This window comes from Rhinolophus sinicus, linkage group LG05 (genome assembly GCF_036562045.2).
Source record: "Rhinolophus sinicus isolate RSC01 linkage group LG05, ASM3656204v1, whole genome shotgun sequence".
NCBI lineage: Eukaryota > Metazoa > Chordata > Mammalia > Chiroptera > Rhinolophidae > Rhinolophus > Rhinolophus sinicus.
Window position 1 is genome coordinate 90390452 of NC_133755.1, and position 24528 is coordinate 90414979.

General features: G+C 42.1%; 1 protein-coding gene and 1 non-coding gene across 15 annotated transcripts in view; one reads left to right on the forward strand and one right to left on the reverse strand.

Moving 5' to 3' along the window:
- The window catches only part of ZNF318 (zinc finger protein 318), a 49419-nt gene extending 28136 nt beyond the window's left edge, over positions 1 to 21283 (reverse strand). For 6 of the 14 annotated variants that reach the window (XR_012496605.1, XR_012496607.1, XR_012496604.1 and 3 more), the window contains exons 1-6: positions 20487 to 21276; positions 17955 to 18106; positions 12555 to 13194; positions 10102 to 11547; positions 8356 to 8455; positions 6296 to 6600 (exon numbers count right to left, since the gene is read on the reverse strand). Coding sequence is in view for 6 of the 14 variants with exons in the window: in XM_074332975.1 (XP_074189076.1) it covers positions 6296 to 6600; positions 8356 to 8455; positions 10102 to 11547; positions 12555 to 13194; positions 17955 to 18106; positions 20487 to 20942 (3099 nt within the window). In the remaining 8 variants the exon portion in view is untranslated. Of the gene's footprint in view, positions 1 to 79; positions 2195 to 6295; positions 6601 to 8355; positions 8456 to 10101; positions 11548 to 12554; positions 13195 to 14704; positions 14787 to 17954; positions 18107 to 20486 lie in introns of those variants that run through there. The other 8 variants (XR_012496608.1, XM_074332977.1, XM_074332978.1 and 5 more) reach the window with 5 other exon arrangements.
- LOC141571994 (small nucleolar RNA U13) lies at positions 3152 to 3255 on the forward strand. Its single transcript, XR_012497027.1, has one exon. It is a non-coding gene; the product is annotated as a small nucleolar RNA U13 (small nucleolar RNA).
- Positions 21284 to 24528: the final 3245 nt, after the last annotated feature.

Consider the following 24528-nt stretch of genomic DNA (forward strand, 5'->3'; position numbering starts at 1 on the left):
TATAATATAATATAATATAATATAATATAATATAATAAATATAATATAATATAATATAATAGTCTTATGTTAATATTTGCTCCAAAAGACACATTAGAGCTGATATTCCAGCGAGGTCTTATTTTTGGGGAAACACAGTACAGAAATAGGGCCGTATGATCATATCTCCAGTGCCTAAAGCTGTACAAACTGGGGAAAACCCCACAAGAAATCTGTCTGCAAGGCTCAAACAGAACTAATGAGACTCCGTAGTGCTATTTCATCATGGAGAATAAATCACAATGGCAATATATTTACTTATATATCCTAAAATATCTAGAAGAATACTTAAGATTATGGAAACACTGGCTGCCTCTGAGGAAGGGGAAGTAGAGAACAAGGATGAGTAACAGTCATTTTACTGTATACCCTTTGGTAGATATTGAATGTGTTACCTATGTAATTCAATACAATAAATTTAAAAATCATAAAGACAACTATGGAGGGGAGAAAAACCAAAATGGAAAAGGTAACTGACAGGTTATGGAAATGCAGAAACTAGATGACAGTGAACTCACTTATCACAGATGCACCCTGGTATGGAAAACTGGAGGGCAGGGCTGATGCTGTGCACGAAGCAGACAGTCATCTACGTGTGTGGGATGACTTACAGGAATCTGAGTCAAATATTTCTGTCTAAATATCACCATTGGAATTTACAACCTTTGCATTAACATGACTCCTTTTTTAAAACCTATCAACTCCCCAACATTAAGTTATCAATAATAAATACTTTAATATGAATTCATTTGTCAGCAAGCTGGGAACAAGACACTTGGGAAATAAGAATTTTGGTTAATGTTGGGGAGTGAGGAACAGAAAAACATAATTTTGGAACACAGAGAGGGTTAAGTATGAATGAGGTTCTCCAGCAGGACAAGATCAGGGAACTGGGCACCTGTAATATTGGCTGGTGGGGAAAGGAAGACAGGATGAGAAAGGGAAACAATTAGCATTTCAAAGATAATCTTTTCCTACCAGAGTCTTGTTCAAGAGGCACTAAAGAAATGAGAAGCTCAGCGAAGGGCACACGCATATGTTGCTGGTGAGTATTAACTGGCACCATCTTTCTGAAGATAATCTAGGAATACGTATTACATACCTCAAAATTCTTCATATTCTTTGACTCAGCAATTCTATTCCTTGCCATTTATCCTAAGGAAATTAGTATGTCAAACAACAGGTAATTTCAAAACTTGCCCCTATTAACTTTCCGATCATGATCAGGCCTTCTATGGCTCTCATCTCCCAGCATTCACTTTTACCTCCAATTCATGGGTCTTCTTGATGTTTCCCAAACACTCCAGAAAGGCTCTTCTCTGAGGGAGTTTACTATTTTCTCTACCTGGATCTCTCGTTCCACTTATACCTATATGGCCAGTTCTCTCATTGCTTTCAGGTTTTCATTCAAAAGTTACTCTCTAACTAAGACCTTTTCTAGGCCCTCTAGCTAAAATTTACACCCCCATCTCTGGTTCCTCATAGCACTCATACCTGTTTCATTTATCTTGTTTTTTCCTCCACAATCTAACATTTATACCTATACCATGGCTTTACGGTGTTCATTCCCTCCTTGGCCTGCTTTACCAGCATTTAGTTATGATTTTGCAAAACTTCACAAATTTTATTCAAATTTTTTATTAATAAGCCATTAATAAGATTGACAGCATAGAATTATGCTCTGAATTTGCAAACAACATTTCAAGGGACAGTATGAATCAATTCAATGTTTACTGATGATTTATTTTATTAAAGCAATAGAAATTAGTAAGTCAAGGATAATAATTAAAAATAGGATGTCTCTTCCAAACATTTAGTTACCAGCAAGTCTTGCTATTAATATATGTGAAGAGTTACTCAAGTGTTTAACGTACTGAAAAAAGGCAGGTTAAGTGTTGGGGTTAGCTGTCTAAGGGAATATTTTTATATTATGTAGCCATAAATACATTTTCTACAAGTATGTTTATTACCTATTGAGCAGCGAATGTGGTACTGATATAACATATGTCATCTCTCTCTTTTCAAAATCCTCTTATGCCAATTTATATCACTCAGAATAAAACAAAGTTATCTCAATGGCTTGCTCAGTCACCTTCTTCAGACCTTTACTCAAATGTCACCTTTTGGTTTGCATTTCTGATGATACTGATTAAAGCTGCAAAAACAGAAACAAAAAAACCCCCAAACAAAAAAACAGGTGATTTGAATGGTTAAATAAATTTTGGCGGGGGCCTGCCCTGTGGCTCAGGTGGTTGGACCCCCAGTGCACCGAGGTCAAGAGTTCGATTCCCACATGGACCAGTGAGCTGCGCCCTCTACAGCTAAGATTGTGAACAACAGCTCTCCCTGGAGCTGGGCTGCCATGAGCGCCTGGCGGCCAGCATTGAGTGGCAGGCAGTCATGGTGAGCTGTTGTGGGCTGCCGCTCCTGTGTGCTGCCGTGGGCTACCATGTGCTGTCATGGGTGGCTGGTGGCCAGCGTGAGCAGCCAGCAGCTGGCGAGAGCTGCTGTGAGCGGCCGACTGACTGCCTCAGCCAGGGGGAGCACAAGGCTCATAATACCAGCGTGGGTCAGGGAGCTGTGTCCTACACAACTAGACTGAGAAACAACGGCTTGAACCGGAATGGGGCAGGGGAAGGGGGGAAGGGGGAAGAAGGGGGTAAAAAAAAATAAATAAATTTTGGCATCTATACATCAGAAAAATAAGGTCATTAAAAATGTTATGAGTGAAGTCTACTGACATGAAAAAATGTTCATGATATACTGAGAAAAGTATACAAGAAAATACACTTGAATAATCAACTAATGTATGTAAATAGGCAGAGAATGTTTGTCTTGTTCTTTTGTTGTTTTTGGTTAGCATAGAATGTTAAATGTTACCTTATCCAAAAGACTTTCCCTAACTACTTTATATTTTTTATCCTGCTTTCGTTGTTTAGGCACTTGTCATTACTTCACCTGCACTTGTTTATTTATTGTCTATGTTCTCCTATGTCATGAGAATGAGAAATAAGAACCTTGTCTCTAGAGTTCCCTGCTATACTTCCTGTAACTAAAATAGTGCCTGGCATTTTCTTGGAGATCAATAAATATTTGTTAAATAATTAATGTGATCCTTTTGTAGTTGGTAAGTGTGATGATTGGGTGTTCATGCTCTTGTGTGAGATGTGCCTCCGTCAAACCTTGTTACAACATCAGCACATTACCCATCTGACATGGAAAAAGAAAAAATTAATGAGCAAAAGAAGAGTATTTGGAATAATATATACCACGGTATTAATAATAGGTATCTCTAGATGGATGGAATTGTGGAAATGTGTTTTTATTTTGCTGTTGTTTTTTTATGAAATGAATAGGAAGAGAAAGAAAACCAAAAACCAACTATGCATTTTAAAGAGACAAAGAAAGAAAAAATACAAGGACAGGTAGAAAAAAGAGACTGTAGACATAATATTCCTTACTGTTAGCCTCAGAGAAAATGAAGACTCACTCAAATAAAGATAGATTATCATGGGGTTGGTGTATAAATGTAACCCCAAACTTTCACGTTCTTCTCCCAAAGGCCCTGAACTCAATGACCCTGGTATAAAAGAGTATAGTCCTACCTACTTGAGAAAGAGAACTCTCTCATGAAGACATGGAATAATTAGAGTTTGGGTGCTAGAGAATACAGAGTATCCTTTTCTCTACCCCAAACATTAACTGAACATATACTATATAATAGACGTACCGGATGCTGTGGGAAACACAAAGATAAATAAGTTCCACTCTTTTATTCTCAAGAAACTCTCATTCATTGGAAGAGACAGGCATGAGAACAGACACACTGTGAATCATGTTTTAAATATGACAGAATGAAATAAGTCTTATAAAGAAACAAATATACTATGGGAGTGATAAAGAAGGGCTGAATAAATTTAGGTGGCATTCAAGAATTCTTCATGGAGAAGTTAATATTCAAGGTGGGCCTTAGTGGATGAAAGATTATTCCAAGGTAAGAGGATTATTAATACAAAATTAGAGAGCCATACTGTGTTTCCCTGAAAATAAGACCTAGCCGGGCCATCAGCTCTTATGCGTCGTTTGGAGCAAAAATTAATGTAAGACCCGGATATACCAGGTCTTATATTAATTTTTGCTCCAAACGACGCATTAGACCTGATGGTCCGGCTAGGTCTTATTTTCAGGGAAACACGGTAATAGCATAGTACACATCTGGAAAAGTGCAAGCATTTTGAAATAGTAGCAGTGTAAGTAAGGGGTAATGTTTTTGAGCACTACCCACTATGTGCCAGGCACTGAGTGTATTGGGGACTATATTGGACAATGAGACAGATAGGTCCCTGTCCTTTGAACCTTAAAATCTAATTGGGGGAACATATGTAATTATATAATTACAACTGTCATAAATGCTAAGAAGAAAAATTACAAGGTATTGTGAGTGTATGTCAGGCATTTTTAACATTCTGGGAAATCAAGGAAGGGTGTCAGAGAAATAAATTAAGTTGCAACCTGAAGAATGAGTATGAGTTCGTTACCAGAGGGGATAATGAAAGAGTGGGTTTGCATGATAACCAGAGGGAAGAGAAAATGCAAAGACGTTAAGGGAAAGACGCATTTGAGGAATAAAAAGGCCAGTAATGAAATTATAGTGAGCAAGGGAGAAAAGATGCATGAAATGAGGCAGAAGAGGTAGGCAAGGATGTATCATGGTCACTGGCTGTATGTGAAGACAGGAGTAAGAGGGTAGCAGGACAAGCAAGAGTTGAAGGTGGTGTGAATTTGGATTGCAAGGGAGATGGGGAAATGGATGAAATGGAAATTGGCTTCGGAGGGAGAGCTGGCAGAATTTGTCACTGATGTGGTATGGAGCAGTTAGGGAGAGGGAAGCACTGAGAACGCTTTTCAGGTGGCTGGCATGAAAACTGGTGGACAGTAGTGCCATTCATTGAGCCGGGTAAAACTGGAGGAAGGAAAAGTTAGAGGGAGGTTGAGCACAATTATTAGTTTAGTTTAGGATATGTTGATTGTGAGGTGTTTATGAGACAATGAAGTAGAAATGATGAGCAGTCTGTTCGACACTTAGGTTTGAACCTCGAAAGAATCATTTGAGCTAGAACATAAAACTGGACGTTGTCAGCATGGTATTTCAGCGTAGAACTGGACCTACTAGTGGATGAAATGACCTAGGGAGAGAGCAGAATTCTGGAGAACTGAGCTAGGACTGAGTCCTAAAGACCTAAAATATTTAAAATCAGGTACAAGAGAATAGGCAGCAAAGGAGACTAAGTAGCAGCAGCCAGTAACTAGGAGGGAAAGAAATTTGATAGAAGCCAAGAGAAGAAAGCATTTTTAGGAGACAGTGATTCCCTGTATCAAATACTGATTTGAGAACTGAAATGTATTCACTGCCTGTACTACATGGTGGTGACCTTGTTGCTAAATATGAACCCACAAAATAGTATACACAAGTTATGATAAGATTAGAAGCCAAACTGGAGTGCGTTAAGGAGTAAATGCTAGAACATTTACTGAAAGTTGAGGTTCTGAATGTTGATGTGGGACTCTCCTTTGTGGGCAATGGGGAACTGCTAATACTCTGAAGGAGAGTATCAAGATCTGATCTATGCTTTACAAAAATAACTCTAAGAAGAGTAAGAGTAGGATGGAAAAGGAAGCTAAGAAAACGGTTAGTTAGAAAGCTTGTTGGGCGGTGGTTGGAGCGCCATGCTCCTAATGCTGAGGTCTTTGGTTCGATTCCCACATGGGCCAGTGTGCTGCGCCCTCTACAGCTAAGATTGTGAACAACGGCTCTCCCTGGAGCTGGGCTGCTGTGAGCAGCGGGAGCACAGCCGGAGAACAGTGTGGGCTGCTGTGTGCTGCTGTGGGTTACCGTGGGCTGTCAGGAGTGGCCAGCAGGCAGCCAGTGTGAGTGGCCAGCAGCCAGCGTGAGCGGCCGTGGGCTGCTGTGTGCTGCCATGAGAGGCCGGCGACCAGCGTGAGTGGCCAGCAGCCGGCGAGAGCTGCCGTGAGCTGCTATGAGTGGCCGACCTACGACCAACTGCCTCAGCGGGGGAGCACAAGGCTCATAACACCAGCATGGGCCAGGGAGCTGGGTCCTACACAACTAGACTGAGAAACAATGGCTTGAACTGGAGTGGGGAGGGGGAGGCAGAAGAAGGGTTAAAAAAAAAAAAGAAAGCTTCTTTAGGAGTCCATGGAAATGAAAGATAAAATGGAAAAGTTGAGTTATTACCTTGCTGTTGGAAGAGGAGTTTGAGGACGATGAAACTTTTTCTGGACTCTTAGATTTTTCTGCTTTCCCAGGCTTCTCTGTAGCCTCTTTACTGTCATTTGAAGACTTCTGGGATTTATCCAAAATGTTAATTCCCAAGATCTGAGCCACTTTGTCCAGTTCAGATTGCTTCTTTTCAGCCTCTTCTGCCTCTTGTCGAAGTTCTGCAATGTCCTTCATAATGTTATCCTGAAGCCGACTCACCTCCACCAGGAGTGGGTCTTTGTGGCCATCTTTCTCCCTTCGTTTCTTGCGCAGCATTTCCCCTGAGTAGTCAAATGTCAACAGAAAGAAACACAAGGAAAGTAAGTTAAGACAAGTTATTTTTCAGTCATGAATAGTAATATCTCAAGACTAGGGTCACAAAATCTTTTCCCATAAAACTTTATGAAAGCAAGTGAAACTCTCCTTCCACATGGGCGGGAAGGCGTTTAGGTGAAGATTCTACGGAGATAAAGGACGAGTGATTATATATCTCTCATGCAGGTGTCATTAGCTAAGCATCTATAGACAGGTTTCAGGAACTCCCTGAACCCCCAAAATGGTACGTACAAGTTGGAGTGCATTTGTCCTCCAAAGAGGCTAAAAAATGTTCTAACTATGAACCCTAGAGGCTGTCCTCTTCAGAGGCAAAGAATTATGTAGAGGGCAAAAATCATTCAGTCACGTATTTGGCTTAATCTGAATTAAGTACTGTTCACCAGTGCCTACATTGAGTTTTTAAGTTTTGCCTCACCCTCACCTAATGTTATCTCTTATTCCAAATGGCAGCTCCACATGAAGGAATCCTCACAGGATTAATAATTAAGATTCTCATCCCTAAATAGTCCAAACCGAAGCAGAAGAAATCATGTCTTCTCCCACTCTCTGTTTGTCCATGCCATCACCAAACTGTAGTACTTAGAAGCTTTGCTATGTTCTTTCCTCAGTGTGTATGTTAATTCCCAAAAGCATAGACGAAGAGGTATCAAAAGAATCAAGAGTATCATGTAATATCTTTTTGCGCCAAAAAATAAGGAAGTACTCAAAAATGATGAGCAAAACCAAAATGCCAAATCTGGGGCAATTTGAGCATGAAAATAAATGATAGTAAAATATACCCTACTGAATGGAAACTCCATGAGTTCACACTGATATAAATGGATAAATGGAGGAGGAGGGATGGGTGGGTGGGTGGGAAGCTCCTCCTTACAACAGGAAGCCAACTAATAAAGTTAGAAGAAATGATGAAATTAGAAAATAATGAAATTAAAAATTTAATAATCATCATAATAATAATTGACCAAAGTTGACATCACCAGTAATGGGACAAATAATACTTGATATGAACTCAGCATCACTTCTGTAATGTTCATACCAAAGTTCACAACCTGAATTGAATCATAAGGAAACATCAGACAAACCAAAACAAAGTATGTGAACTTCTTCTCTTCTAAAATGTCAACATCATGAAATACAAATATTCAGGAATTGTTAACAGATTAGAGGAGACTAAAAATATGCAACTGAATGCAATGCATAATCTTGCATTTTCTTTTGCTTTAGGATATTATTTGGACAACTGGTGAAATATGAATGAAATCAGCAGACTACATTATATTACTACTAATTTCCTAATTTTGATAAATGTACTATGGTTATGCAAATCAATTCTTTGTTGTCAGGGGATACACAATGAAGTATTTAGGAGTAAAGGAAAATCATACCTAAAACTTACTCTTAAAGAGTTCAGGAAAAATCACACACACACACACACACACACACACACACACACACACACACAGGTTGAGAGAGGGGAAAGAAAGGATAGAGCAAATATAGTTAAACGTTAACAATCATGGAGAATACCTGAAAATTATTTACACTATTATTCCAACTATTCTGTAAGTCTAATTATGTCAAAAGTTTTTAAACTGAGACTTCAGGTCACTGAACCTGTCTGAATGTCCCCAAAACTCTTCATTTGGATCTCTTACTCAAGTTACTACAAAAAGGCAGTCATGCAAAAGAGTGTCTGATACCTTGTTGTTTATGAAGCCGCTCCAACTCGGTCCTGAGATAGTACATCTTCTTCTGGCGCGCTTCCTGGTCACTCTTTAGCTTTTCCCTCTCTTCAATAACCTACAAAGTACAAAATGCTAAGAATCGTTCAGCATCCAACATCCTCCCTTTTCTACTGCACTCTTCCATAAGCCCTCAGCCTAGATAACATCTGAATGCAAGGATCTAAACGTCTGCACACAGAGGCTCTAAATTTATAGTGAAGGTGACATATCATTCTGATCCAAGTTCCAGAATAGAATTATCCTTTCCAGAACTACCCTGCCCAGAAAATACTTTTATGCACGAAGCATACTACTATTAATTTTAACCTAAAGCTACTGATAGCAAGTATTAGATAGTGGGTCTGAGCCCAAAGGGAACCATCAAGAAGGGAAATAATATGTGTTACGGGTGAGGCACTGTGTTAGTTGCATTACATACATCATCTTACTTAATCCTCCTATTATCTGTTTTGTGTTAATAGTAAGAAAATTGAAGTTGTAAAAGATTAACATATCCAAGGTCATATAGTAAGAGGATTTAAAATCCAGGAATATATGATCTAAAGCTCATGATCTTTCAACTGTATTACTACCATTTAATGGAAAAAACAAATATGGCTTGTCTTTAATGGGCTAGTGTGAAAAACCTGTTATTATCAGCCCTGACTTAAGTGCTAGGGTATTAAAGGGAAAGCGCTCAGTCTCCAGTGTTTCTGTAGTCTTAAGCTTTGTCTTTTTGAAACTGTCCTCCTCTTTCCCAAAAGACTTCAACAAAATGGAAGCCTGAGTGAAGTTCAGGGTATCCAAGTACAATGGAAAGGTAAGGAGATGTTTTCTGTCTTCTTAAGATTAGCTAAACTTGTTCTAAACTAGAAACAAATGAGATTGGCCCTCCAATTTTTCCTTTTCTTTCTTCGCCTCAAGTCAAATCAAATTTATTTGATTCCTATTGGCAAATCAAATTTATACATTATTACATGTTCTCGTTCCTAAACAAAGTGAGTTATTAAGGACCTTTAAAGTTAACGGTATGTTTTAGTTTTTCCATTCAAGATTCTATTCACTATTCCTTACTCCTACATAATTTTTACCCACTGCTCTAAAACATCTAGAATTACTTTATCTTTACCCCAGCCACTGCTTCCTTTCTGCAGCCTGGGAATCCAATGTATCTTGATAGTATAAAAAACTACTTTTTTTTTAAAAAGTGGCATAAAAATGTTATTTCTAGACTCTAAGATAAACAACAACAAGCAAAGCTTATTTCTCGGTTTAATTACCAAGCAGCTAGTTATTAGCTTTTAACCCTCATAATCACTACAGGAAAAGGATCCAAAACTTACTGGGATGACACATATGATTTAATTCTCCTTTACCCAACCCAATTTTGGTTACTGGCTCCCTGATGAGGTCATATTGAAGACGTCAAGGCTCCCAGCTTCTACGCACAGTGCTCTAAGGCAGATTAATTCAGATAGAGGAATAAACTTAAAAAAGAAGTCTAGCAATCACAGTGGGACCTAGAGCCAGACTTTCTTTAGTTTTAGTGAGAAAACGTTGAGAAAAACGGGGGACGTATACATTACTTAGGGTGATGACAGCAGCCTCCAAAGAACTTAAAGTAAAAAGGTCTTACAATTTTTCAGCTCCCTCTAAAACACAAAGACAAATTTAGGTTAAAATAGAAGATTCAGGCACAGGATACCCAAAAGTAATATTCACCTTCTGCTTCTGGGATGCACGATTCTTCTCATCCGAGATCTTTTCCGGATTGTATCTTATGAGCGATGGGATGGACATCTGGACAGGCACTTGGGCAGCAGGAATTGAGCCGAGCACTGACTCCTCCTGCTTGGGCTCAGCAGGAGTCACAGTGGGAATCACACGCAGATTGGGACGGCTACGAGTAGCTTGTTTGGTAACTGGCATGACCCTGTGTGGTTCAGGTAGAGGGTGCTTTGATGGCTGAGAGGCAGGGTACAGGGGCCACCTGGAGGCTGCATATGCCATGTAGTGCCTATAGGCATCAAAGGAAGCAGGGGGAATGGCAGGTCCCTGGTAGTTTGGAGGTATCCGAGCTGGAGCAAACTGAGAGGCTCTTGGCACATGAAACTGAGATAAAGAAGCAGGGTGTGGGAGTCTAATTGGGGCAGATGGAGCTGATGGCAAAAGGCACCGGACTGCAACAGATGACTGAAATCCACTGCCAACCACCTCTGTTCCTGCAATATGACCCACTGGATGGTCAGACTTTAGGAATGGGGGGCTGTTTTTGGTGAGCAGGTAAGGATCCACAGGGGAGACTGGGTGTGGATGGGACACCTGTGGGGAATGGGTATTGCTATGGTGTGCCTCCCTGCTCTCCAGTTTGTGAGGATCTGAGGAACGCCGATCAGCTGAGAAACGGCGATCCACAGAGGAACAGCGGTCTGCGGAAAAGTGCCGGTCAGCTGAGGAACGGCGGTCAGCGGAAGAACGTGACGGCTTCTTGCCATGAAGTCGTTCCTGGGTGCGTGCAGCCAGTTTACTAATTTCTGCTACCCCAATATCCAGCCCAATGGTCTTGAGCAAGTCATGAATCTTGGCATATTCTGGATTGGTCTCTTCTACTGATTCTAGCTTTACAGCTGGAGCCGAAGAGGGCAGGGAACTTGCCTTCTGCCTCATAACTTCACTCTCACAGCCTCCAACGGGCTTGGGTGGCGACTCTGCTTTTACATCCTCTTCTTCATCACCATAGAGAAATTTCTCCTCATCCTCAATGTCAGGGAAGCTACGTCGTCTTTTTTCCTGTGTACTGGTAGAATCTGCCAACATGCTCAGAATGCGGGAAAAACCACTGCCATCCTGGCTGGCTCTCTCATGGGGCAGCAAGAAGTCTGTGTGCCGCTCAGGTCCCTCAGCCTTCATATCCAGTTTCTCCTTGTGGCACAGAAAACTTCCAAACTTCTCTCTGAGAGGACTGTTGTCCTTGGGCATCCCAGCGAGGGGACCCCACTGGAAGAGGTTGCCCTGAGGTTCCTTGAGGGTCGTCTCCACCAAAGTCCCTTTGTTGTCTTCAATCTCTGAAGCAAAAGCAGCAATAGCACCACTTATTGGAACAGATGGGTGTCCGGAGTAGAGAGGGTGATCCTGGCTGGAGTTGGTACTGCTGCCAAAACTCTCAAGCTGCAAAGACAAACACACCTGATTTGGCCTCTATGCAGAAACTCAGAAAACTAGTACTTGAGATAAATACTTAGATGAGATGTTATTCTTGAATTAACAGGGGAAAGATAAGTATGGATGAAAGGGAGGAACAGTATCCTTAGACAGATTCAAGATTTAGGTCCCCATCTCTCCAGATGTTTCTGCTATGGCAAGGAGAAACAGGAACTACGGCCGATTGGATTGAACCTTCATTTTGCCCATCTGTTGTAGTCCTTATCAAGGAATATGAATTCAAAAGAACTTTAGAGATGTCTTAGCTTACTTGTTTTCTTTTCTATGGATCCCCAAAAGAAAACAAAATGAAAGTGGAGCTGCTTTGGTTAAAGAAGAGTCAGGAAACTCTGAACACTAACTGATTAGCCTTCCCTTGCTTCCCTAAGTGCTCTTACGCACCTCTTTGGAAACCTTTAGCTCTTTAGAGGACAGCTGAAAACTAGTGCTCATGCCTGGCCATCTTTTTTATAGGTTAGGAAAAAATATCAAGGCTCAGAATGGGGAGGTGACTTGTCTAAAAATCACAAAGCAAGTTGGTGGCACAGGTGGGTCCAGAATCAGAATAACCTGATTTTTGGTCTAGTGTCCTACCACTCATATACATTTTGTCATCTCTCTAAAGAGAAAATTCAGATCATCTCCTCCTTTTGCCCTTCAAACTTCAATTCCAAGAAACCCATATTCAAAGATTCCTATAGGGTTACCCAATTTAAAGAAATAGACACAATAGTTATTCTCCAAAATGTCTGTTTAGAAAGCCTAATCCATGACAACAGACGCCTTTTACTGACGCATTACAAGGCCTACAGCTTCCTTTGGAGAGTTCTGGGAGGTGCAGCTCAAAGGCCTAACAATGTTGGTCCAGAATACATTAACAAGAGACCAGTAGGGGCACAGCCCCGAGATAACTACCCAGGCTGTAAGACAGTAAAGGGAGCACCAAGAGACCACAGAATAAGCGCAGCAGAGACCTGCATGGAAGGCTCCATGTCCACTTCAATCCGCTTCTTCAGAATTGACTTCTTGGGCATCACAGATGCTTCTTCAGGCCGATGTAAAGGATATCCTGGCTCCGATGCTGTTAGGACACCTGACAATCCAGGGATGGGACAGCTAGTGCCACCACCATCAACTCCTACCAGCTCCTGACTCAAGCTCCTACTTCTTTCCTCCTCTTCCTCTCGTTTTCGCCTGGCAAGGTCCAGCTCTCGAAACTCAGGGTCTAGAAACCTAGGGCTCGGGCTCCGTCTACGCTGTCGGTAGTTGCGGCTCCCTGATGTAAAGCTCGGGTGATCACTTCCCACGCTGTGCATCTTCTCTGTGTCCTCATAACGAGGCCGTTTGGCCTCCTGGCTCCTTTCCTCAGGTCGTACTGAGTAGGAGCCTTTGAGTTTGTCTCTACTTCGTTCTGTTCCATGCAACATCTCATCATGACAACTGATATGGGGACTGTACTCAGAACGATGCAGGAAAGTTTCTCTTGTTCGGTAGTCCTCATCCAGTTGTCCCAAGAAGGGACTGAGAGGCCCCTCCTCCCGGGAAATATACCGTTCAAGACCTCGAGAGCATTGGGAACTTCGAGTGAAGACACAATCATCAGTCAAGTCATCCCTGAGGAAAGAGACAAGCGTCACTGAATACAATGGACTTGGAAAGAGCAAGACCAGACAAAGCTAAGAGACTGACGCTGGAGAAGGAGGCTATAGAATACTTAGGACAAAAGACAAAAATCACGAAGTCCATGAACAAATTTCTATATATTTACATGGAACATCTTCTTCCTCTCTTCAGGGTCACGGGCAGTTTCAGCCTCTAACTAAGGGGAAATATTACTATCTATACAGACAGAACTCTTAGGCTGATTTCTTTGACGAGACTTTGGGGATGCAGAGTATCATGCGAGGGTTTGAGAACACCACTACCTGAATACAAAGAGCCCTGGGTTACATGCCTCTACGCTAACTAAATTCTAGCTCCTAAAAAGTGTGGTCTGAATCAGCAGCGCCAGTATCACCTGAGGACTTTCAGGAATGCAGATTCACAGTTCCACCCAGGCCTACTAAATCAGAACCTGCATTTTAACAACATCTCCAGGTGACTTGTATGCACCTTAAAATTTGAAAAACACCAGTCCAGATCAATGATTATCAAGCTGTGCTCCACAGCGATTCTGAAGACTGCTCAGGAGCTGCCTAAAGGAAGGAGGTGCTAGGAAAGCAGAGTCCGTATGGCTCTGAGCCTTTCACCTCATTGAATCGAGCTAGTCCCACTTTTATCTGTTTATACAGCAAAATTCTACATAATATTTCACTTGGAAAAGAAGGATTTTGCTGGAGGAACTGTGGGGGGTGTGTGTGTTAAAACTACTGTTTTATCTAATTGGCATGATTTTCTCGTAAGTTTTAAAATGTTTTCCAATGCTTTGTTTTGCTGGCTCACATATTAAAAACCATAAAACCCTCTCACAGCCTGTTTCGTTCCTCTCTTTCCTGCCTTGCCTGGATATCCACAAGCACTGTGCTAAACTTGGGCCCAGGAAAGAGTCTGTGATGGTTTGACTCACTATATATTTTTATCTCATAGAGATACAAAGGTCTTGGACGTTTGTGACGTAAAGGTAAAAATACAAGGTGGGCCATTTGTCCCTTCAGCTCAGAGCTCTATACCACCCACCAGAGTCCTAACCTTTATGGGCATTATGGTCACAGAGCTACTATTGCCCAAAAAGAAAGTTTCTGATTTAAATAACAGATGGAAATAAAGATCCTCTAGCATTTTAAGCATACAACTTTTAACTAATCTGAATGAAAAATTTACATGTCACTCACATTCCAGAGTCTCCTACAGTTTCTAGTAACTACTCTTGTTTTTTGTGAGTTTCTGGAAATGACTTTTGCTTTTTTTGTTTTGTTTTTGTTTTTATAGTTGCTTTCCTATTCCTGGGACTAAGTTAGCAGAACAGCATAGAGCTGCTTTTTCTTTTTCATCAGCCTAGCCTTTGTTCAAAGTTTTAGACCTGGGTAATAGTTATAAATAACTTTATGAAAGACTATCAAGGATAAACTTTATCGCCTTCTCAAAAAGAATGCCACCTGTGGGAATCCAGATTTCTGTTACTCACCTCCTCCCCAAGAATCGGGGGAATTTTAAGTTCTCGATGTAGAATTCAACAGGAAAGAATGGGAATGAACCAAGGATGAACTCTGAAATCAAATATAACCAGAGTAAAATATTTTACTCTGTAGGTTTGTCAGCCATGAACACACCTATTTCCAGGGAGGAATGTCCATGAGTTGAGTCACGCCATTGTTAAAACACCACCTACCATACAAAAAAATCTCTGATCATATTAGTGAACGGGAAAAAAATACAAGCTCCACGGGTAGTGGCAAGTACATCCATGCTCCCATGTTCAGCTCTCCACGAGAACTATTACATGTCACCACCAAATAACATACTAACCTAAGATCTAATCCAGAACTAGTATCAGGAAGCTAGAAATAATGAGATGACTCTCAGAAAGTCTCAGTCCAAACTTGCAATCTCCAGCAAAAAGAGGCAAAAAAAAAAAAAAAAAAAGTAATAATAAAAGAAGGCATACTTAAAACAATGAGCTATTATGTAAATACAGACATAAATAAGTTCGCTTATTAGAAGTTCATGTCCTCCTTCCCTAGGTCTCCCAAAGGATAAGAGAAAAAACTGGTTGCAGTAAAAGTGAGCCCTAAAAAGGGCTGCCTGATCTCCCGTAGCTCAGAATAGTCCAGTGACAGACTCTCTGTAAAAGCTTTGGTTAAGTCCAACTCTTCCCTAAAACGAGGTCTATTTAAAAAATTAACTGTTAGATGTGGGTGATGAGTACATGGAGGCTCACTGTACTATTCTACTTTGTGTTTATGAATTCCACTAAACAAGTTAAGAATCATATATGATAATATATGTGCACACATAAGTTTGTACACCAATGTTCATAGCAGCATTATTCCTAATAACCAAAAAGTGGAAACAACCCAAATGTTATCCAGCCATCACTGATGAATGGATAAACAAAATTGGCAGTAAAAGGAATGAAGTACAGTTATATGCTACAACATGAATGAATCTTGAAAACAATATGCTAAGTGAAAGAAGCCAGTCACAAAGGACCATCATATATTGTATGATTCTATTTATATGAAATATTCAGAATAGGCAAATCCATAAAGATAGAAATAGATTAGTGATAGGCTAGGGGTGGGAGGGTGGGGGACTAACAGCTAAGGATGCAGGGGTAATAAAAATGGTCTAAAAGTAATCACAGTGGTATGACTGCACAATTCTGTGAACATACTAAAAGTCACTGAACTATATACACTTTAAATGGATGAATTCTATGGTACATGAATTACAGCTCAATAAAGCTATTAGAAAATGTATGTGATAAAAAAAGAAAAATGGGTCATCCAGAGCCCAAAACTCCCATTCTTCTCCTCTGCTGATTCCCCAAAATGCCTGAAGAAAGCTGTTTGCTTCTTTTTACTAAGACAAATCGGCGGGGGGGGAATCCTACTCCTTCAACCTATGTCAGGGCAAGGAGGAGTTAGGGGATAAGAATTTCATGAATGGAACTTATAATGTGCAGAGTACTTTGATAACCTGGGGAAAATGACCTTACACCCCCAAGTCTCTAGAAGCTAAGTGTCTTCACACAACCTGTTCATACTCCCTAACTTTCAAAAGTTACAGTCCTACACACAGAGCTGCCAAGGTAAAGACACTGATAACCCCAGAAATCTGGCTATAACCCAAACCTCATATAAAATTTAACAGATTCAGTAAGGGAAGAAAAAGAATTTTGGGGGCTCAGGAAAAAAGAAACACCTACATACAAAAGACAGAAATGGCCTGTTTCATTGCCTGAAAACTGGACTCATTGTCAGAAGACATCCTGAGAACGCCTATGGCCTGGTTTGAGTGCAGCCATTACCCCCATAAACCATACTGAGCCAGAGCGCATGCAGGGGCAAGAAGTCCAAGGAAGGGCCTGCTGCCTCTTTTTAGAAGCTTAGTCTCACTTTCTCTAAAATAAACTTGTCTTTCTGAAATACATGACCTGGGAAAGGAAATTACTGCCCCAAACTCCCTAAAAGGAAAATTTTAATTTTTGTAACTCAAAAACAGACAACTGGCTATCTGAAGAACACACGCATAATGAGTTCATGAAAAGGGCGGTGACACCCTAGGCCTAACAAGAGGAAATGCTAAAGTTACTTGAAAAAGTCAGCAAGAAAGGAAGACAATCACCACGCACCACCCACTCAGACTGCCTACTCAATCACCTCCCAAAATAGAAGCAGCCAGAGGGGCAAGGGCTGTTGCTTCTATTAAGTGATATAGTCACATAATACCTTGAAGCCCTATCTTCAGAAGTTTCAGTGTTTTATGACACAGGACTGTACTGCCTGGCCTCATTGCATCAAACAGCCACTGGAGCTTTGAAGTAAATATTACCAAAGGGCAGCATTGGTTCTCAGACTTCCTGCCCAGCTGTCCCCCACCTGCCTGCCTATGCTCTGTTTGACCACTGCATGGACAGAAGTCTTAGTTTGAAAGAACATTACATTGAGTTATTGTTATTGCTAATCATCTGTGAAAACTCCCAATGTGCTGGGCAGAGACCATCACAGACACGTTCTCAGCTCTTAGAAACTGAGTGTTTTCCCTGCACTCCAATCCTTACTCTTTTACTTTTCAAGGTGAAAAACATCTAATGTGATTATTTATTTCCCATGTATAGTTAAGTTCCTAGTACCTGAGATCTGTATTTAATACTCTGTGGAGTGTATTTGCCCTTCTTCAACACTCAACAGTTGTAAAGTAATAACTGAAATTAAATATTTTTAAAGATCTCTAACTTTCTATTAATACTGATATATTTAATATGGAAACATATATTACATGTGAATTTATGTAAACCCACTCTGAATCTATAGTTCAGCCTGGACAAGCTGAAAAATAATACCATCAGACAAAGACTTCCTATTTTGTCCAAAATTTTCCTTTATAGAAGGGACCTCTATTACCAGTATTTTAGAATCCATATCATCTCAACTTTTTAATTTGGGGGACTCTGTTTATGTCCCCTCAGCTTTCCCCTTTCCAGTTGCACCAGGATGACCTTTTAAAGTCTTTTCTTCTACGTAATTCTTGAAGCAACAAAGTCTGTATCCATATACTCTCCCCACTCAGAAAGCCTTTTCCAGTGTTATACTTTGTACTGGACACAGCGCATAACTTCACTGCTGGCACCACTCTTTCAAATACATCATTCAGAAAACAGCAACATTTCTACCTTCAACCCCTATCGCAGTCCTGCCTCAGATGAAGCTTACCTGTCAATGTCCTCCAGATTATCCACTGGTGACCCGAGTCGATCACTAAGCCGCCGCCGTTCTGGTATGCCGACACAGAAGTGGTCATTGCCAACAGTGATCCTTAAGCTCTGTTCCAAAGATGAGTCAGAACGCAGACCAGGAGAACGTCTCTACAAAAGTGAAACAATCAATAGGTCAAGACATCCCTATACCCCCAAATGTTCTCTTCCTTAGACACAAAGTTGTGGTCCAACAAGGTAAGAAACAGCTATGGTAAGATACTACTACAAAAAATCCTTTTTAAAAAACACTACCATTTTCCTAGGTGAAAGCCCACACTTACAACTCCCAATCACTGAGCTCTTGTTCTTTCATTTACTGGTACTATGCATGGAACTGGAGGAGTGAATTAAATCTGCTGTCAAACCTGTATATTTTTAATGAAGGAGGCAAGGCAAAAACAGTTGAAAAGTATTTCTGATTGTGCTATAAAGTTATTAAAACATAGTATGAAAGAGATTGGGAAAAAGGAGCTACTTCTAATAGAATGGTTAGAGAAGGCTTTTCTGAGGTGATACCACTTAACCTGAGGCCTGAATGATGAGATGTGAGTCTTGCAAAGAACAGATGGAAGGATGTTTCAGGCAAAAAGAAAAACAAGCTCTGCAATTAGCTTAAGGTGTTTGGGGTAACAACAGAAAGGCAGCCACTGCGACTGCATAAGAGTGACAGAAGAGATGACAGGCAGAAGCCAGTTAGGAAATTTGGATTTTATTCTTAAGAGAAGTTTGAGCAGGGGAGTGATACGATCTGACTACATCCTTCCTCCAGATGTCACATAGTTCACACCCTCATCTACTTCAGGCCGTTATTAAAAAGTCACCTTCCCAGGAGGCCTTCCCTGGCTGCCCTATCAAAAATTATAACTCCCCTCTCTGTTTTCTTAGGCATTTAACATGCCGAAACATTTTATTTCTCTATCTTATTTATTATCCAGCTCCCTCTGCTACAATATAAATTCTACGAGGGCAGGGATTTTTAACTAGTTTGTTCACTGTTATATCCCCAGTACCCAGGACAGCACCTAGTACATGTAGATGTTCAATAAATACTTCTCAAATGTATAAAGGTTTTAAAAATCATTTTGATTGTTGGATACAGAATAAACTGGAAGGTGACAAGAGAGGAGGGTAAAGGAGCCTAATGTAATAATCCAGGCAAGACATAACAGGGTTTAGACTAGAGTGATGGCAGGAGGACAGTTTTGGGGATGCATTTTGGAAACTGCTGACAGGTTAGACAGATAAAGTTCATCTGACCGATCAGGCTTGGGAGAAGGGAGATGATCACTATTTCTGGCAGAGCAATGGGTGACATAATTTACTGAGACAGAAAAGACTAGAGCAAACAGGTTGTATGTTGGAGAAGAAAAGGGAGGTTATGGAAACAAGTGTTGTTTTCCTTGCTCCCTCTGTAGTAACTAACAGACTATAGCTGCTCATCTATGAAAATCTTAACATAGCAACAAGTCAATACCCTGTGACCAGAGTACACTGTTAGGGAACCACTCAAGAAATTAGTAACTGTGTCAAAGGGTTTTAAAAAAGATTGGTGAACTGAAAATAAAAATAAATTCCAAAACACCAGACTCTGCCCAGAGGCTCTATAGAGTGATGCTTACGGTCAGAGGTCAATGTTATGTCTAAACTTTTTAACCTTGTGCTGTCCCTCTAGCAGGGAAACATGATGGTACAAAAACACATGGATGTTGGGAACCAGGAAGGTATGAATTGAATCACAGCCCCATCACGTCTTAGGAGTGTCATCTTGATTAAGTTACTTAAACCTCTCTGGGTTCCTCAGTTGTTCTTTAATAACGAATCATTTTAACTGCCTCACCTCAAAGGGTGGTGAGTGTTCAAAGACAATGTGTAAAGTGACGGGCTGAGCGTAATTCCTGCCACATAACTCTGTAAGTGCTCCGTAGTAGTTATTACAATGGCTGTGGGTATGCACACTTCATTTCGGGGACACAGCTCCAAGTTAGACAGCTAACAGTTTACACCCTAGGTGTCTACCGTGGCATGGTTTAAGCAACCCTAACTCGCCACAAAGACGTGTCAGCGTCTTTTCTGAGATCCGGGGGCAGCTGAGGTCTAAGGGGATACAAAACCACGGAACTCGGAGGAAGCATCAACCATTGAAAAGTACCAGGCACATGGTTTGGAAGAAATTCCCCTCGCCCTGGTAAACTTCACACCTCACCCAGGGTGAGAGAAACAGCTTATTCCCAGGAAATGGAGCACTGCCTCCCGACTAGGGGCCCGAGCGGTTCCCGAGTCCGTTACTGTGCAAAGGAAGCTCTCGGGACTGACAAGGAACCTCCAGGTTCAGGCGTCCCCGAGGGAGCCCACGGGGGTGGAGGGCCTTCGATTTTGGGACCCTGGCCTGGAGGCCTGGGACGCCAGGGCAGAGAATGTTTCTGGAAGCGGGAACCTCGGGCGACGGGGTTGGGGTACGAAGGGAGTCCCGGTCAAAGGGTGGGATTACCCGGCTGCCGCTGTCGCCTGGATGGTCTCCACGGCCGTCCCGGGCGAAGTCGGAGCGGGACTCCCCCCGGCTGCTACCTCGGAAACCGGCCGGGCCCGGCGGGAAGAGTCGTCGGCCCCGCGGCGGCGACGGGGAGCCGCGACGGCCCCGCGGCGGGGATGGGGAGACGCGACGACCCCGCGGCGGGGACGGCGAGGCCCGGCGGCCGCGGGGTGGGGATGGAGAGCCGCGGCGACCCCGTGGCGGGGACGGCGAGGCCCGGCGGCCGCGATGCCCTGAGGGCGAGCGGGGCCGGCGAGCCGGGGTCCGCGACGAGGAGCCGGAGGGCGGCGGCGGCGAGGTGCGGCGAGCCGGGCCTGAGGAGGAGCCCGAGCTGCGGCCGGTGCGCGGGCCGCCCCCGCCGCTCTCTTTAGGCCGGTGTGAAGAGACGGAGGAGCGGGCGCCGCTGCGGTACATGGCTCCGGCAACAGCGGCCGCGGCAGCTCAGACCTGCGGGCGCCCTGGACGCCGGGCCCCAACGCGCCGCCGCAGCTGCAGCCTCGGCCGCCACGGCCGCCGCGCACCGCCCCCACAGCCGGAGCAGCCCCCTCCCCTCGCCCCGCGCCGTCCCGGGGGGCCCGGCCGAGCGCGCCCCCGCGGCCGCGGGTGGAGGTTGAGGGCGCGAGCACGCGCCCGACACACCCCCCCGCCCTCCGGGACTCCCCGGTTCTCCACTCAGGGAGCGGCCACAAGAGCCAGAAGTGGGGAGGAGCGCGGAAGCCGGCGTGAGACAGGGCGAGGGGAGGGGAAGGGAAGTAAAGCGCGCGACCTGCACTCCGCACGCTCCGCCTCCCAGCTGGCAAGATGGCGGCCGCTGAGCCGCCCACTTCCCCTCCCCCGGCGACCACGTGACGCCGAGGGCCTCCGCGCAGCGTGGGCCCCGCGGAAGAGAAGAGGAGAGTGAAGCGGCGAGACTCTGCCCGGGGTGCTTGAGCCCTCGTGTTGCGACTGGCGTCGAGGCTGTGCGAGCACCTTGGCCCTTACCCTGTCCCCCAAATCTATGAATGGTTATGAATGATGGGAATATAAATAACCCTCAAAACATGAGGTGTGTCGGGGATTCCGCACCTAGGTCAGAGCCACCAGTGAAGTCCTGGCCCACACAGAAGCTGAGCGACAACCATCAGTTTTCTTTCCAGTGTGCCTGATTTCTAGAGGTTGAAATTCAGGATGGGAAAGTGTGGAATAGAGAAGTTGATTTGGGGTTGAGAATTCACCCCAAAGCAGACATCCGAGTAAATGTTTGCTTTCAATCAGAACAGTTACGGTCACGTGGAAGATCCCTCACCGCCAGGAGTCCACATCATGACAGAAGGCCTGCAGAGTGTTTCTGAGCGATTCACACTCCCCAATCTGACCAGAATTTTCCTGGACATCTGGCTATGGGAGTAGTCCCCAGTCTCGGGGCCCTGCATATTAAAAGCACAAAAGCCGAGACGCAGACAACACAAAAGAAAAACAATGGTCGAAACACGCAAAAATTTTGGCCCCTAAAACAGTCATATTATCCAAAATAAAACAATGGGTTAACAGTTTTCACCTATCAGCTAGACACACAATACCTGAAATTGGTATGAAAATCACGTTTCTGATTCTACAGCAAAGGCAGAACAAAGAAATTTAGTTATAAAAGATTTCCATTTTTCTAATTTACATGTCTATATATTAAATTTAAAATGTATCCAATTTCACGTAATTATATAATGGTATATGCTTACATCATACATCAGTAAAAATAAAGTAAAATTTTTACCGGTTGATTTTCTTACACTCAATTTACTTCACTCCTTAACATTACCTGCCTGCTCCCATGGGCATTCCAATTTCCTATTTCTGACTTTTGGGTTTTGTGGCTTAAGGAGACTTTAATCATATCAATATTATTAATATAGTCTTCTATACACAGAGGGTACCAAAAAATGTATGCACATTTTAAGTAAGGAAATAATTATTAAAATTGTAATACTCAATATATACTGATAACAAAAGATAAATACAAGTCATGTTTGACTTCTGCAGTTACAAGAGGTGTTCAAAGTGGTTACCATCAGCATCCAGACAATTCTGATTACGGTGAACTACTGCTTGAGCAACGTTGACCAAAGTGTCCACTTGTATACATTTTTTTGGTACCCCTCGTATGTTTTTTAACACTTTAATGATTTTGTTTTCTATATTTACCTTGGGTTTTACGTATGAATCCTCACATAATCTGTTAAAATATAACATTATTTTTCACAGATGGATAACCGATTTTGTTTGAAACATGAATTGAGATTACTTGTATACTGGGAAGTCATAGGGAGAGAATGAGTTACCCAACTAATGAATGAACCCTGTCAAATGCTAATTATCCACATCTCAATCCAATTCCGTTGTTTTCTTTTGGTTGTGTTACTTACAGTAAAGAGATTTTTTTTTAATGTGATTTCTTTGTGAAAAGAAAACTAAGTACTAGAATTGATGGAAGTAAAAGAAAGTAAAGCAATCTGAGAAAGCGATGGCTCCTAACCAGAAAATACGAGTTAAATGCATGGTTTCTGAGCAGTCTAGAATATACTGGGGGTGCCAAAAAAATGTATACACATTTTAAGAGATGTTAACACTTCGGTCAACGTTGCTCAAGCAGTAGTTCACTGTAATCAGAAGTGCCTGGACACTAATTGCAACCACTTTGAACACCTCTTGTAATTGCCGAAGTCAAACGTGACTTGTATTCATCTTTTGTTATTGGTATATAATCAGACAGTTTTTTCCTTTTCTTAAAAATGTGTGTTCTCTTTTTTGGCACCCTCTGTATTTCATAATATGTTCTGAGAAGTTGATTTTGATCACCTCTAGATTGGTGAGATTAGGAGATCTAGGACACATTACTAGGACACATATCTATTAATAGTTCTCTTCTCGTTCTGGGTACTAGGAAGGGGATACTTCCTTCCCCCTTTCAGAAAGGGGGCCATCTGACTATTTCCAACCACTATGGGATGTGAATGAAAGCACCATTGTATCACTTCTAGGCCCAATCAAGAAAGAGTAGTTATTATAAGATTTCCATGTTCTCTCTTCTCTTGCTGTGGGCGACTGAGAAAGCTATGTGTTTCAGATGGTGCAGGCTGTCAGCCTGGATCCCTGAGTGATTGTGTGGAGCAGAGGATCAACCCTACCCTGAGTTGAACATGTACTGTGAGCATGAAATAAAACTCTGTTATGTTAAGCACTGAGATTTAAGGGAAAATTTGCCTAATATGACTATTATGGAGATGTTTTTTGTGGTTTTGTGTTTTTTTTCTCATCTGTATTTTTTGACTTTTATATAAATTATAAAACATTAAAAGCCCACAAAAGTTATTTTAGTAAAAAATAATTTAAAATATGCCAGAAGTATGCCCTGTCTATATTAGCCTATATATATATTTTGGTTACTCATGCTTTTGGTGGGTTCCAAGTAAATGTGAAAAAAATGGGATAGGTATTTATAGATAGTTGGAGTCAATACATTTTAAATCAGGATTAGTTACACTCTGTATCAACTTTTCTCATTCAATTCTTTTCTAACATTGAATAATTATTTTTTATCAAGGCAGCTGGCTTCCATGGTATATAATCAGAAAACTCTTTTGCTTTCCTTTCAGCCTGCCCTTCACATAGTTCTTTCCATGTCCTGCATGAAATCACTTACAGATCCCTTCACTATTTTTCAGTCACACAAGTAGTCTTATTGTAGTAGTGAAAATATCTTTCCCAGAGTAACAATTACAACTCGAAAGTTCATTGAAGCTAAAGGTTCTCACCTCCAGCTTTTCCCTGCTTCAGACATGAAGATTCCTGTGATGAAGGGAGGTGTGCCAGGCTTCTCTACCTCCCTGCCTTTACTTCTCAGAATTTACTTCTCATCTCCCACTGGCTAGATGCTATTTCTGACCCCACCCCCACCTTCCCCCTTCCTCCCCCACACACCAAGGATTTGGTGCAGGAGAAGAAGGGATTAGGGAAAAGAGTGGTC